At 34.9% G+C, this 16,088-nt stretch overlaps 3 protein-coding genes across 6 annotated transcripts; 1 reads left to right on the top strand and 2 right to left on the bottom strand.

Moving 5' to 3' along the window:
• The first annotated feature begins 635 nt into the window (after positions 1–635).
• Rad9 (cell cycle checkpoint control protein Rad9) lies at positions 636–2,388 on the top strand. Of its 2 annotated transcripts, none has more exons than XM_028180724.2 (3): positions 636–835; positions 923–1,328; positions 1,401–2,388. In XM_028180724.2, the coding sequence occupies exons 1-3, from the start codon at positions 802–804 to the stop codon at positions 2,128–2,130; spliced, it is 1,170 nt and encodes a 389-aa protein (XP_028036525.2). In that variant the 5' UTR covers positions 636–801; the 3' UTR covers positions 2,131–2,388. The 2 variants fall into 2 exon arrangements, with proteins under 2 accessions (XP_028036525.2, XP_089590147.1); XM_089734021.1 differs by having other exon boundaries at positions 650–845.
• Positions 2,385–7,379, bottom strand: Ube2g1 (ubiquitin-conjugating enzyme E2G 1). Of its 3 annotated transcripts, XR_003624902.2 has the most exons (6): positions 7,170–7,376; positions 6,687–6,789; positions 6,263–6,360; positions 5,049–5,227; positions 3,361–3,552; positions 2,385–3,286 (listed from the first exon to the last, which is right to left on the bottom strand). XR_003624902.2 is itself a non-coding variant. In XM_028180725.2 (5 exons), the coding sequence occupies exons 1-5, from the start codon at positions 7,213–7,215 to the stop codon at positions 3,472–3,474; spliced, it is 507 nt and encodes a 168-aa protein (XP_028036526.1). In that variant the 5' UTR covers positions 7,216–7,379; the 3' UTR covers positions 2,385–3,471. The 3 variants fall into 3 exon arrangements, 2 of the variants coding, with proteins under 2 accessions (XP_028036526.1, XP_028036528.1); XM_028180725.2 differs by having other exon boundaries at positions 2,385–3,552; positions 7,170–7,379; XM_028180727.2 differs by lacking the exon at positions 3,361–3,552.
• A 651-nt stretch (positions 7,380–8,030) lies between these two features.
• Mybbp1A (MYB binding protein 1a) lies at positions 8,031–16,088 on the bottom strand. Its single transcript, XM_028180734.2, is given in 7 exon segments — positions 8,031–10,015; positions 10,254–10,385; positions 10,388–11,003; positions 11,580–11,786; positions 14,309–14,491; positions 15,546–15,731; positions 15,832–16,088. Coding segments are annotated over 7 exon segments (3,399 nt in total). The 5' UTR covers positions 15,982–16,088; the 3' UTR covers positions 8,031–8,090.

Below are 16,088 nucleotides of genomic sequence, written 5' to 3'. Positions count from 1 at the left end.
TAATTAATCGAGATGTTATTGAATAGACTATTTCAAGTCAAATAGTGGTTCCACGAGTAGTGGGTATACAATCATTTCAACTACCATAATGACTCAGTTTTCTAAATATCTTTTGTTTCATACAATAAATGCAGTACTGCGATAAGATTGAGCGAGTACTCACTTAGCGATAACTAACTGTAATTATGATTCGAAAGTCCTGCCTATTGCTATTGTGACAAGATAAATATTAAAAAACCGTCTTTTAAAATACTTTATATATACATGCATACCATAATTTCACAATAGATTTTATGTGATTATCATTCACCCTAATACACAATAAAAAAGAGGATGGTTTGTTTATTTCTACTTTGTATCTGTTGTTTAATATAACCATAGGGTATTATAAAATAGGTAATTTATTATTAAACAATAATAAATAAATCAAAATTTTCTCTTTATTGATTTTGTTACAATGGTACTAAATACAAAATATTTCTGTATAGTCAAACCATCAATAGTCAAACTATCAATATGTAGAATAGTTCATAAATATTTACAGTCCAATTTTTAAAATAATCATGTGGATGAATTTTCTTTGGATCATTTGGATCATTAAATTATCGTCGCATCACGAGAACTGTCAAATATCTGTCACTCGTATCATCCTATTAATACCTGGTATCTCAGTAGGTCAGGATCAGGAAATTAGACAAAAATTTATAAAAAAAACATAAGTAATCCTTATGATTGATTTTAAAGCCTAGAAATGAATTTAAAGTAGATTTTAGTTAACTTTCTGAGGAAGTCAACATAACAATGAAGTGTCACGTTCCGGGGCCTAATGTTAAAGGTAATATAAAGTAAGGTATAAAGTGTGTGTTATCAATACTGAAATTATGCTGGCTCGGAAACAAATATAATTTTTATATAATTTTAGTTTTAGCGAGAACAGTACATGCCTTAGCTCGATTTGGAGATGAATTATATCTGGAGTCATTACCTGACTGTATATTATTGAGAACATTGAATGCAGCCGAATCCGCCTATGCGATGATTAAATTTAACAAAAACTTCTTTTCATATTTTAACTACAATTATTACTCGACTGAAGATAACGAAGGTCTGAAATGCAAAATATCGATGAAGTCTGCTTTAAACGCCTTTAAATCTCCAGCTCACATTGATAAACAGGTAGAAAGTTTGGAAATGAAATTAGATCCAGAATCTTGCAAGTTAATATTTTGTTTGAAGTGCAAGCATGGTATAGTTAAGACACATTTTGTATCAATATTAGACTGTAAAGCGATGCAGGCTGTGTACACTAAAGATACAGTACCAAACAGGTAAAAATTGTAACCAAAATAAAATATTAATTTATTTTTATCACTGTTAGATTGTAATGAAATATTTTTCAGAATTACTTCACCTCAAAGAATACTAAACGAAACACTCAACAGCTTCCAAACCTCTGATGACCAAGTGACACTCGAGGCCACAACTAAGTCACTGGTAATAAAAAATTATATAGATAGTAATATGGATCTGACAAAAATAATTCGAACACATGTAAGCTTAGATCCTGCCGAATTTGACAACTACATCATAGGAGAGGAAACCACTATAACATTTACATTAAAAGAGTTCAGAGCCCTACTTGCGTTTGCTGAAGCATTAAATTTGCCGTTGCAACTGCATTTTGAGACTACAGGTCGTCCAGCTGTATTCATAGTCCATAATGGAACTATTTTTGAAGCACATTTTGTATTAGCAACATCTAAACCAGACAATGCAACACAAGCAACATCAACACAGGGCACTACCACAAAGGAAAGAAATAAAAGAAAAGATACATGTAATACTCAAGGTTCAGTAAAAAAGAAACGGCATATAGATGTTGAATTTTCTAAGTGCTTAGAAGAGGACTCTCATCTATTTAATTTTGTTGATATCCCTGATGATATAAATCATAAAGCTAGTGATAATTTAGATAATGTTAAAGAACAAATAGACTTTGATAATGTTATTCCAGCATCTCCAACTTCAAGGACTAAGATAAAATCAGTATTTAAGAGATGTTTTGAAAGTACTTTTGATCCAAAAAGTATTCAAGGTGTCATTTTAGCTGAGAATTCAGACAGTGAATAAAAAAATAAGGTTTTTTAAAGTTGTTTGAAAGCAGATTAAAAAAATTAAGATATTCCCAATTTTCATCAATATTATCTTATCTAATTTTCAGCAATATGGTCTTATTACATTTGTTGGGAGGATCATAAACCACTTCAAAGATTATGGCTGATGTCTGGTTAATAATTTTGATTAGAGATCTCCCCACAAAATAATATGATTTATATTTTTTATGTTTTCTTAAAGGCATAAAAGGATTCAAATAAAATATAGAGTTCACTGCATTGATTTTATAGCAAAAAATATACATACAGAGAAACAGTATACACACATTACAAATCAACGATCATGATGTAGACCAAAATAGGGGTTCATCACTATGCATTTCTCACTATATATGTATTTATCTCGGTAACAATATGTATTGATTTTATATAAAGCGTATGTTTAAGACACCATCTCAACTCTTTGAAACAAGATACAAAACTCAAAAGCTTAATGATTTAAAAAAACCTACTTCATTGCATTAAGGCAAAGTGAAATTGATACAATTTTTACAGAAAGTAGTTTTTATTTAATGAAAGTATTAGGTATTCATGTGGATTATAAAATCAGCACTACATTAATTTGGGTTCGTAAAGCACGAACAATGATTATTGAATACAAGCTCTTCAGTAACCAATAATTTAAATGTATTATGCACATTCTTTAAAGCTGCTATTTTCATACTTTGAATACATAAAAAAACATTTTGAAATTTGGTTTTTATCATATAGAGATCATACTTCAAAGCAGACAATATAGGGGGGGATTACGAAGAAAAAAATGCAGATTTATTTTTCTATAAAATTACCTTACACATTTCATCATTATAACAATTGCTAACTAACATGTCTTAAAAAAGATGAAAAAAAGACCTTCAATTCTATTTTATTTATAAAATACGGCAGCGATACCATCTCATTATTATAAGTATTTATTTTAAATCAATTTGAATATAGTCTCTGGGCCAGGCGGGGGCGTCCGCTCAGCGTCCTAACCACATCTCACCAATCACTCTCACAATCCAAACAAATTATGAAAAAGGGCACTGTTATTAGGAACAATCCTCTTGGCTCTTTCTCACACACTGTGCTACTTTCCTTTTAAACTCCGAATAGGATTCTCTCCACTCTTTCTGCAAAAATGAAACAGAATAAGCAAACACATCAGCTGTGGACGTGTGCGGATTTGGTGTAAGGGGATGCGTACGGCGATGCCAAATGTATAACGTTTTTCAGTGTTTGTAGTAAAATGTTTGCCGGTGTCACAATGGCCCTTTTTCAGCAATATATATATTCTTTTCTAAATATCCTTTTGCTCCTAGAAGCAATCTTCTTGACTTTTCCTAACACATCTGGCAACTTTCTTTTTGAATTCCGAATATCGTTCTCTCCATTCTTTCTGTGGAATCAAACAATGGTTAGGTGATTAGTTCTACACAAATACATCTACATGCACAAACTAAGTGGAAGTAATTACTTCTGTAGCTTACAATACAGTATGTCACTCCAACACAATTGAAGAAATGATGATGAACAAGGTTTTTTAATAATATATAAAGTATATTAGATAAATGTGATGTTTACATATGAAAGATTTATTATTTCTTTGAAAAGATGAACCAAAATACTTAATTTATACTTCAATACTTCAAAACAACAATTTATTAATTATAACCTTCTCAATAGAGCAAATATTAAAATCAATTTTTCTAATTTTCTTTCATTATTCTACTTCTGTGTTCAAAAATCATTATATATTGTGAGTTGAAACTTTACACTTATCATTGGTTCTGCAGAGGTGTGGCATAGTCATAACTGTACAATGGGTGGGGTATGGACAGTTTTGATAAATCAGTATATTTGTAATGTTCCTTATAATCACAACAAAAAGCATAGTGTCACTGTTTAAAAATAACATTCAAATTCAATGTGCGTAAAGGTATGTACGCCCACATATTAAATGTTCAGATTCTATATTTATAGAACAGTTTCTATTCTCTATCAGTTTGAATAATTGTACTAAGATTCAATTTGAATTTTGCCTGGCTTATATCTTGCTTATGCATAATTTGTTTCTGAGCATTGCTAGGTTAACACCAGATGGGCTGTGAGTCGTCTACCCATCTAAGCAATAAAAAAAAAGGTTTGTACAAGAGAGTTAGTTAGTTAAATCAACTATCTACATAATACAAATTATTCCTATAGAAGCATTTTATATTTGATAGATAAAAGTACAACTTTGTATTGATAAATATTTTATTTCTTTATTAGGGAAACCAAGAGTTCAAAAAATATACATATCCAAAATTTTAAGGTATACTTCAGAAAAATAATGATCGAGAATAGTAAAGATATCTAGTTAGGGCAGATTATATTATGCCTCTCTTAGTACAAAAGTAGTGTCTTTGTGTGTGATGTGTTTAAATAATATGTTAGTAATCGCTACCTGCTTAATTCCCTAATGATATACAAATGTGTGTCTGAAACTTTAAAATGATATTAATTTTTAAATATTAATGAATTAAATTTCATTCATGAGTTCATTCATTAATGAATTAAATTATTAAATTCAATTAAAGAAAGCGAACTGAAATATCAGTTTTAATTTTGGACATTACCACATATTTTTCTAATAAAAACTGATTTCAACTGTCAAATCAATTATGATATTCAAAACATTAAAAAAAATATTATGCAGAAAACAGTTTGCCTATCAACTATTTGGTATATTAGCATCATGTTCTGCCTGCTCTAAGCTATATAAATTGCTACAAATGCATTTAATAGGTTAAGTAATATATAATATAATATTCTGTAACAAAAACATTTACAACTACAATGAAATTATTGAATTAAAATGAAAACATTGTACGTGCAAAAAAAAAAACCACTTACTGCAGCATCAACATTAGCGGGACTCTCGTCATTTGGATCAGCAAGCATTGAAATGACACTGATCAGTATAGTCTCAACTGTGTGCACAGGTAACCATCGTTCTGAAGCTTTTTCATAACCCCATTTGTCATCACCTGGCTCGTGGAGTATTGATATGCAGACATCACCATTTTTATCAACTGAAAGTCATATTTTCATTACATTAATTACATAAATAATTCGAGTGTAATCCACATTTGTAGGGACTCCTTAAACCTGCACCATAAATTCCTCTCTACAATATAATAGAAGGCACCCACATAGTAAATCCATGGTACTAAGAAGTTCACCTTTGCTTTTTTATTAAACTCTTTATTTATTTATTGGATATATGAGTCAATTGTGTAATGGTCCACCTGGTGTTATAGTTATATATAGTTACCAGAGTGAAGATCCCATTTTGTAAATGTCATTATCCAGTTTTAGACATCAAGTCAGTCTCAATTGTATTGTATGACACTGCTTTGAAACAGAAATAGTCAGGACAGTACAGATTCGTTTGGATGAACAATATGTTCAATAAAAACTTCAGAGGTGTCAAGGGACACCCGGATGGAACGAAGTTCCTTTCGATTAATTAGTGAAGGAATTGTAATTTTTTTTTAAGATATAATAATAAATTACGGCATTATTGAGAAGAAAAAGACAATACTATGAACTAAATTACTATTGTCGAAACGCTATCTCGAGAAACTGTACTCATTACGCGGACCAATCGGATACGAGCAATGTCACGCGATAAGCGCCTACACCTTGATTGGTCAGAATGATGGATCTAAAAAGTGTCGTGACATCTTTTCGTAAGAATTTTTTCCATCTAGCCCCCTTTCACAACGCGCGATAAGGAACTTCGTTCCAATTATAAATACTGTAGTTTTCATATTAATTTTCTATACAATATTTATTAGCTGTAATCATAATGAATTTGTACCAAATCAAATTACCCTTAGATTTTAATGAGTTAAGCACTTTACAGTAAGGCTATATTTTTCTAATTCAGTGAAAAAGATGCAAATTCAAAACAAAACAAAGAATACTTAGACATCTAATTTATGATAAGCACTTGCAAAACAAACTTAATGGGTTTAACTTTAAGTCAATATAAAAGTAATCTAAACTTGAAATGTTAAGAATACTCTACTATTATTAACTAAAAAAAACATCATCGTACTCACTATTTGGATGCCATATTTCAGTCACAAATTTCATCCGGGGTGGTCTCAAAGGATATTCCTTGGGAAAATTTAAATGTGCTTTAAAGAAACCTCCCTCGCTGAAAATTATTTTTATAAGAATAAACAACATGTCTCATAATTTAATACTTTTCTTTATTAAATAGATGGTTAAAAAACTTGCAGCCCGTATGGTGGTTACAGGAGTCTTTAGACATCACAATGTGAATGTTGCCACCTGCCTTGAACCATCAGAACTGAAGAACTTGAAGCTTCTTTGAAGAAATATGCAGGATGATACACATCTAGACATCTTAAAGGCCATACCACCAGCATTTTTATAAACATTACAATATGCAAACAATTAGTAATAGTGATTACTGAGAGATATAGCTTTGAACTATATATAACTTGGGTATTTACTCACTATAGTGTGTCTGGGGGACCAATAATGAGAACTTCCCATTTGTATATATCATTGTCATCTATTAAGCCAGCAGAAAAGCCTTCTACTGGGTTTTTGTTCAGTTCTGAAATAAATAAAAAAATAAAAGAGACTCATTTTACAAACGACAAAGCACAGATCGGAAGATTATGGACATTTAACCGCATTGTGTTCGCGAGTAATGTGAACCTTTGCCAAATCCAAATCGTAAATACACTCGATCTACAGTTTGACTTTGGCAAAGTGTACCTGTCATCGCAACGGATATTGATTTTATTTTGCAGGTTTATTCCTCATTAATTAACCTAACACCATTAGACCTGAAATATAATCTATAAATGCGTTAAATACTACAATTAATAGTTACCAAATTTGACTCGATAAGGTCAACGAATTTCGTTCAGAACTTGACTAGCGCGGTGACTGGCATATTATACACGAGTTTTATGTTAAATAAGAACTTACCAGCTAATTGCTTTTTTAATAAAAGCGAAGACTGTGGCTCTGACATTAATTACAATTGTGAAATTTACCCTGAAGACACGAAACAAATGATTTTTCGACAAAAGATGGCTGGCAGAGTTTTGAGCAGGTTGTGAAACATATGAGTTACTACTTACTTCCGGTTGATTTTGTGTTGCCATATATCTTCTGTGTCATTCTACTGTCACTGATTAATCTTAATTATATGGTTTGGTTTACAGCTAAAATATAATTTTATTATTCTTTCAATATTGTTTTTTACTATCTAAGTAACGTAAAAACTCTTGAGCTCTGGTAAATGCTTTGTATTGTATATGTCATAAGAAGTTAGTAAATTTAAGAAAACATATCGTTTCGTTTGAGCCTTTCTACACGCCTAACTTCATATTGATTACGACAATTCTGTTGATTAGGTTTAAATAATGCGATGAAATTAGTCAAAATTTTCTGTAATTTTTAAGGAGGCAAAGAAATGAAGCTATTGTTCAAAGCTTAAGAGTATTAGAGTCTAGTCTAGTTACTGAGTCCCTTAACTGTCACAAAGTGCATGCCCTTAAAAACTAAGAAATATTTTATCCAAAACAATGGTATTTCATGTGTTCAATCTTCTAATAACTTTATTTGGTCTAGTAACTCAGAGCGGATATTTATAACGCCACCTATTGAGCGTTTCACAGAGTGTAATAACCTTTTTTTATAGATGTCGCTATGTATGTATGTATACTAGCTTTGGTTTTAAATAAATTATGTTTGAATAACTTATATCCAAACTTAGTCAAAGTTTGAATGCATATTTTGAGTTAATATTTTACTAAACTAAAGGAAAGAAAGAAAGACGAAATATTTTAATTATGTAAAATAATTATATTCATTGTGAAAATGATAAATTATACAAAAAATATTTTACAAATCAACGTGTTCAGAATCTCTTCGTTTTTTCTTTCCGTGCGCATCAGCGTGTCCGTTCATGTGTTCTAGTTTTCTTTTGTTTTTTATATTATTCTTTAAATTTTTTTTAGGCTGCTTACTCGCGATTTCACCATTTTTACTATTTTGGTTAGTCGCATTAGCTTTTTTATTATTTTCACTCGCTTTTAGTGTACCCTTACAAGAACCTACGATTTCTAACAAAGTATTAAAATCTAAATTACATTTAACATGGCCGCTCTCGTGGAAAATTTTCATGCTGTTTATCAATTTTTTTAGTAATAGGAAGAAATTGTTTTTGACAGCCAATTGCTGTTGCCCCTTCAGTGTTTTTCTTAATGTAATATCAAATTTATTTTCCAAATTATCTAGACAAGCGAGCGCTTTATCCGTTTCGGGTTTGTTTCTCTTCAAGGCTCGATACAGGCCCGCCAAAAGTTCCAATCCCTCGTTGCGCCGGAACTGTCTAACTTCGGGATTGAACACATTCTCGATTACGATCGGGGCTAACTCATAAATTCCTTCCCATTCCATTTGTAGAACGTTATGAAACAGAATGATTGGTAACAAGCAACTGCGGTTCTGGAAGTAGTTTTGTGTTGCTTCCTTTAGCAGTTCCATGATGGGAGATGTTTTAAGCTTTTTCGGTGACTTTAAACTACTGCTTTCGATTTTTTGTGAGCAATGTATTATAAACGTCACAAAGTATGTTACAACATCACCTAAAGCTTGATACATAAAGTGGGATCTTTCCCCTTTATCCATTACCGATCTCAGATAGTCGCTGAGTATTTCTGCAGTAACATCATTTGTCGAAGAAAACTTCCTTATTTTCGTCAGATTCTTAATAGTTTTCCTTACGCGGTTTTCGAGCTCACTCAACTGGTTGTCCTGTAAGCAAAATTCGAGGCATCTTGTCAACGGCGCAATCATCGCTAGACAAATATCCATAGATGGGTCCTTCTCCAAATAGATATCTATCAAGTCTAAGACGCGTATTCGAAAGTCTGAAAGCGCTTTTTTATCTTTACGGTCCTTTTTTGTTTTCTTTGTTTTACCTTGCTGGTATTGTTTGAATGCTTCCGCGAGAGCTTCGTCTAATTTCTTGCCTTCTTCTTCATCGAGCATATCTGCGTCCACGCTTTCCGTATCAGAGCTTGTGGCGGCTGCTCCTAATGCTTTTTGAACTGCCATCCGTAATTGATTTGGCGTTTTCATTTCCTCCTCATCATTTTCTTCGTCTACTTCACTATCACTTTCATCGTCACTGTTTTCTTCAACGTTCTCCTCTCCATCTGATTCTTCGGGTTCAGATTCGCTATCCTGAGTCAATGGATTAGATTCACTTTCGGGGTCTAACACGGATACAATCTGTTCGATAGCTGATGGTGTTAAATACTCCCATAAAAGCCTAAATACGCACTGTACTACTGATCTCAGTACACTTGACTCAGCTGACAGTATCGATAGCAAAACTTCCACTAAAACTTCAATCCACTCTAGATTCCCATTAATGTCAGTATCCTTCATAACTTTCTTTTTCTTTTTACCTTTTTTGTAGTGTTCATAACAACTCCTTAATTCCTTTATAGAACTTGTTGCAATTTTTACATGTGTAGGTTCGGAAAATAGAAACAAACCGAGTTGATAGAGTAAGATAAGAAATACATTCTCTACTTTGGACTTTGAGTTATTCTTTTCTATATTCGAGCAGACCTCCATTAGCATTTTCCAGCATTCCATATTTTCTTCGGGAAACTGTTTTTCGAGTTTAGAGCGTATTTGTTCTTTTTCAAGTAAATTTCGGATGAAGTCACAAAGTGATGATAATACAGAGACTAAGTTATCGACGTTTGAGAATCGGGATGTGAAGCAACGATAGAAACAGGATTTTATTGCCACTGAAAAAAAAAAGTTTTTATTAGGTTGTTTAATTAAATTTTAATTATCAAAGTGAGAATCTTATGTGGTCCGATCCAAATATTTCTATGGATGTTTTCAGGTGTGGAAATCTATAAACTTTTACAATGATTATGTTTGGTCAATTATACTGTAAATGTATGTTATGCAAAGTTTAAGTTATGTCTGTAATCTGTGGGAACTTCAGAAAATGTTGAAATACATTAAAATAATAATTACCTGATAAATCTATACTGATAGCAACATTTTCATCACCACCAATTTTGAAGAAGCCAAAACACATGAGCAGTTTCATGTATGTTAATTTAAAATCTACGTCGTCTTTAACTACCTCGTGACTTACTAATAAGATAGCATTTCAGCTGCTTTCACCCTTTCATTATTATACCAGATTCTCTCTGTACCTTCCCTGATGAATTTCTTTGAAGAATTCAATAAGACTCCTTTGAATAGCTTGGCCATTTTTTTAACACCATCCTTGTCTAAATCAGAGATAATGATTTTAACCACAGAGGTGCCTGTTATCTCAATGAAATTCATCTCTCCAGGATTGAAAAGTAGTTTCTTTAATATTTCAACTCTTATTTTTCCATCAACTTCCTCAGACTTCAATGCCTTTGAGAGTGAATTCAGAAGTTCTTTTTGTTTCTTAATCATAATTTTATTGTCATCCTCATTGTCCTTTTTGTTTCTTATTTTACTAGCTGTCTGCAAGCCTTTGAACCAATCAATAAAAAGTTTGAAGAAATTGCGACTTATCAATTCTGGTAAGACCTTATAATTTTTTTCAATGTTGTTGAATATCGTAGTTAGTATGTTAACAGCGACCAGTTCTCTGTTACGATTGTGTTTTGTGAGTTGACTGTCAATACCCGATAACCAGAAAAGTTGCAGATGTGGTGAGTTTGCTATTTGTGCTCCTATCTCTTTGTAGATAGGATGGTTCAGTGAAGAAAAATCAACACCGGTCTGAAAAAAAAATTTCAATACAGGAAATAAATCAAAATTATCATCAACTTTCTATATGAAACACATCCAATAATTAAAATTAGTTATGTCGTTAATCTCAAGGTAATTATTTGATATAGGAAATTAAATAGTAGTTAGCACTAGTCATTATGTTATTCATAATAATGAATAACATACACCTTAATTATTTGTTATCATGAAAACTGTAAATAACAAAATTAAAATAAAAGCCCCAGATTATGATTTTAAAGTAGTTTTTTTTATTGGTCTTGTAGGCAGACGTGTATGCAGTCCACTTGATCGTGAATGGTTACCATCGCTCATGGACGTCAGCATTGCCTGGGGCAGAGCCAAGCCGCTACTTATCATTTAATACTCTCGCCACAAGCCTCGTTTGAACAAGGACATGTCATAGTGCTCGGAAAACACCATAGAGGGGTGCTCATTCCAAAGCCAGATGGTATGTGGCACAAATAAATTATGTCGACAATTTAAAAAAACTGTAGAAAATACTACAAAACAAATTATAAATTAATTAAATTTTTGAATGAACTATTTAAATCTTAGTGTACATACCATTAGTTTCTCACATACTGGTTGGATATTATCTTCACACAGTATTTCAGAAGTGCCAATTAATTTCCTGAGTTTTACTACATCTGGAAACTTTTTGTTTGCAACCATAAGAAAGTATAGAGAGTCGAGAGTATGTTCGGATAATTCTTTCTTGAAATCTTGTTTTATGTTTGACCAAACAATTGAGGTGAAATTTTCAACATCTAACTGAAAAAAGAGAAAAAGGATATTTGTAGAACAATTTCATATCATGTATGCATCCTGTACTTTCATGGCAATACTAACCACCACTCACCGTATTCATCAAATAACAATGATGAATACGGTGAGTGGTTAGTGTTGCTCATAGATATCAGTAATGCCAGGGCCACAGCTAAACTGCTGCATATCACTGTGAACTATATACAAGTCTTGTTTGAAAAATTAATTGCTTGTTTGCCAAAATTTATACAAAAATTTAAACAGCTAACACTGATGTACCAGCTGAAATTAATTATAAACATTGTTTAATTTTTAAAATTTTCTTTTATTGCTTAGATGGGTGGACGAGCTCACAGCCCGCCTGATGTTAAGTGGTACTGGAGCCCATAGACATCCAAAACGTAAATGCGCCACCCTTTTTTTTTTTTTTCGGGCCGAGAGCCGAACCTCCTACGAGGTCCCCGCGCCTAGGGGGCGCGCGGGGTATGTGAGACTCAACGATCTGCAGGTGTTGAGAGCAGACCGCGGGCCCAAGGAATTTAGGGCCCACCCACTAAACGACTCCCCTGCACTCTTACACCCGGCGTCCGATCTCCGTCCGGGGTCAAAACCCGGTCAGAGTAGGGGGTTCCCGCGGTCAACATTACAACCAGACACGCGGCGCCACCCCGAGGACGCCCGGGCGATGCCGCTGGTGTTCCGGGATACCCCGCTGGGCGAGAACCAGCCTGCCGGGTCGGAACGCGATACACCGCCGACCGGGTTGCTCTTCCACAGTATGTTCAGGGACGACAGCGACGACGAAAATGCGGACCGCATCGCAATCCGCAGCCGCCGACGCGTCGTCCCGTCCTCCTGGTGCCAGCGCGCTATAGTGACGGTAGCGTGCGGCGCAGTCTCAACCCCCTTAGGTCGCCCCGTGACCATCACCGGGAGGAGACTGCCTCCTCATAGGGGCCGGAGCTGGACAAACGCCCTCCTCCGACCCCCGGCTCGACGGCGGCGGCACGGCGCCGAGAGGGAGGAAGAGTTCTCCCTCTCCCGTTCCTCCGCCTCCTTCTGCGAGATGGTGGACTCGCAGAAGTCAAGCATCGCCTGCCAGGACTCATCGCTGCCGAGCATCGCAGCCACGACGGTCGGAAGCGACAAGTCCGGTCCTATTTTTGCAACGAGGACGCGGCGCTGCTCCGCAAAAGCAGGGCAGTACGCGAGCGTGTGCTCCGCCGTGTCCTCGTTGCAGCCACTGCAGTGGTGGCACTTCGGCGTCGGCTCCCTCCGGGCAACGAGGTGCAGGTAGCGACCGAAACAGCCGTGTCCCGTGAGCACCTGCGTCGCTCGGAAGGTGAGACGTCCTCGGTCGCGATTCACCCAGTCCGAGAGGACCGGGCGGATCGCCTCGACGGTCCGTCGCCCGTAGGTGGGGTCCGCCAGGCGGCGAGACCACGCCTCGAGCACGGCACGCCGAGATTGAAGGTTCCGCGCTCGAACTTCCGCCGCGCCGGGACGCGGCTCCCCCTGGAGCGGAGATCACATCGCCACGTGTAATCCGCAGCGAGCGCCTCCGCTTCCTCCCAGGGAGGCGTCCCGGCGAGCGCGCACGCCGCCTCGAACGAGACGGTGCGGTACCCACGAACCGCCCTGACCGCAATCGCGCGCTGCGGACGTCGCAACGCTGCGACGTTGTCACAGGTCAGGGCGTGGCACCATACGGGAGCCCCGTACAGTGCCATTGACCGCACCACCCCGTGTAGAGGCGGCGCACCACCATGTCGGGACCCCGACGTTCGGCAATAGCCACCCACCTTAAGATATAAGTTCTAAGGTCTCAAGTTTAGTTACAACGGCTGCCCCACCCTTCAAACCGAAACTCATTACTGTTTCACGGCAGAAATAGGCAGGGTGGTGGTATCCACCCGCGCGGACTCACAGGAGTCCTACCACCAGTAAAAATACAGTAATCTACCTAGTATTAAGTATTAAGAAAACTAACTTATTTATAATATTCAGGAAGACTAATCCTGAAACAATAAGCACTGTTAAATACCTAGATTAACATTTAAGCAGTGGTTCTTAAAAAACCGAAAAAAGTAGTGTGAAAACTGTCATTTGTTAAAACTAATAAATTAAGATGCACAAGTACAAGTTTGAATTTGAAATTGCTGAGACAATGTAATTTTGCCAGCTGTGCATATTGTTGAAAAATTAAATACGATTAAGCTTAAATATGAAATTAAATATTAGATTCATCCCATCATCCCCTTGTTTGTATTTAAATGATTCTTGGTAGATTATTAAAGTGTTTAAAATAAACTATAATATATTATTAAAGTGTACATTGTTACAAACTTTTACTAGTTTTCTTATAATCTCAGAGTTTTAACAAAAGTATTGTATTTAACAAAAGTATGTATTAGTTAAGAGCTCTCGTTACTGCAATATGATTTTTATTAATGACGCAAATTAATGTTTAAAATGTTGAACAAGTACAATAATGAAAACAAATTAATATGCAAAAAAATGAAACATACACCATTGATGAAATCCAGGAAAATAAGATAAGCAACAGTGCTTAAATATGTTTTTTTTTTGCTTGCACTCATTAAGAGCTTAATAATTTCAGCTTGTTCTTCAGTCTTGCATTTCATTATCAATCCAGATCGGAAAACAGCTCCACACACTAATATCTGTCCCAGAGCGACATCTCCTACTTCCTAAAACATTAAGAACGTCATGGGTTATCAATATATTTACAACTAGTCGACCCGGCAGATTTCGTAGTGCCTCAGTCGATAAATAAAAGACCTAAACTTTTGTATAAATAAACTTAAAACAAACAAAAGGAATCCGTCCGACTGGGGACACATCAAAGGAAAAACAAAATTGTTATTTTTATTTAATTCTGAGCATTTCCATATTTGTTAACCTTTTAAACCTTCTCTGGACTTCCACAAATAATTCAGGACCAAAATTAACCAAATTGGTCTAGCCGTTCTCAAGTTTTAGAGAGACTAACGAACAGCAATTATTTTTATATATGAGTCGACTATTATCAAAGCCGGCAATCTGACTTTTGGACAATGATTGGTAAAGCAGAAAAACGAATTATTGACTTTGTATTCCATTGGCAGTCACAAAACTCTTCGGAACGACATCTTAGATAAATAACAGGTTAACTATTAACCTTTATTTAATGCAGGTTTTGAACCGTATTCTTTGAAGGAGACGATTATATTCAATCAATCTGTATTGACATATCAATAAATTTTTTTTGTCCAAATGCACAGATTGCCACCTTTGATAATAGACGACTCATATATAGATTTAGTAATAACAAAATTTTAAATTATTCATTATTATAATTTTCTTTAGAAATATGTGGTATAAAATTTCTAGATATGTAAATTCGACTTTTTTAATTAAGCACATAGTAAACTTGAGCTTGACCATTGAACTGAAACTGGTGGTATTTTCGTATTGTTTGTTTCAAACATTATTTTTGGTTAATTTCAGTGTTGGCTCAAAGTTTTAGAAATAATCTGGTCTTGTAGGTGAAGCATATTTCATAACACAACCAGACAGAATATACGGATATAAGACTTTTGGGTTTTACAGAAGACAGGCTTAAGAGAAATTTTCAATAATTTAAAAGCATTTGAAACCATCATTTAAAGTATTATTTAAACTGATGAATATTGCGTGCTGTTGCTTTCAAAGGATTTAATTTTGGATTTACTGAATGCATTTTGGATGCACTAGTGTACTCACACTTTTTGAAGAGCCATTAGCGTGCAATTCTTTTTTCACTAGTTCCAGGAGCTTTGTTACGGTGATTTGATCGAATTTTGTTAGCAATGCGACCAGGGTGGCGAAATATCCCGTCCTCATATCCGGTACATTCGCGCCTAAGCTTCGAACAAGCCTTTTCAATACATATTGTACGTCTTTTTCATTCTGTCCAAACAAAGGTGATTATTTCATTAACACATTACTTTTAAAATGGTTACAAAACAAGTAAATTTCACTAATTTGGTGAAAATAACAAAAAACTAACCTCATTGTCTTGCAACTGTGTTATAATTTTGGTACCTCCTGTTAATCTAGCATCGTCTTTCGCAGCTTTAAGTAAATCAAACGATTCTAGCACAAAAGAAGTTACTTTGGCCTGCGTTTGAGGCTTGTTCTCTTCACTTTCGTCTTTCATTTTGAGTTAAATTGAACAATTCAAACTAAACTAAATTACTAAACTTTCCACATGGAGCACGAGTTCATGTTGCATTTACATTTGTGTATTATCTATGCAATTTCCAA

Source organism: Bombyx mandarina, chromosome 16, assembly GCF_030267445.1.
Source record: "Bombyx mandarina strain Sakado chromosome 16, ASM3026744v2".
Classification (NCBI taxonomy): Eukaryota; Metazoa; Arthropoda; class Insecta; order Lepidoptera; family Bombycidae; genus Bombyx; species Bombyx mandarina.
The sequence above is the reverse complement of the archived record's forward strand: the minus strand, read 5'-3'. Positions and strand labels throughout refer to the sequence as shown.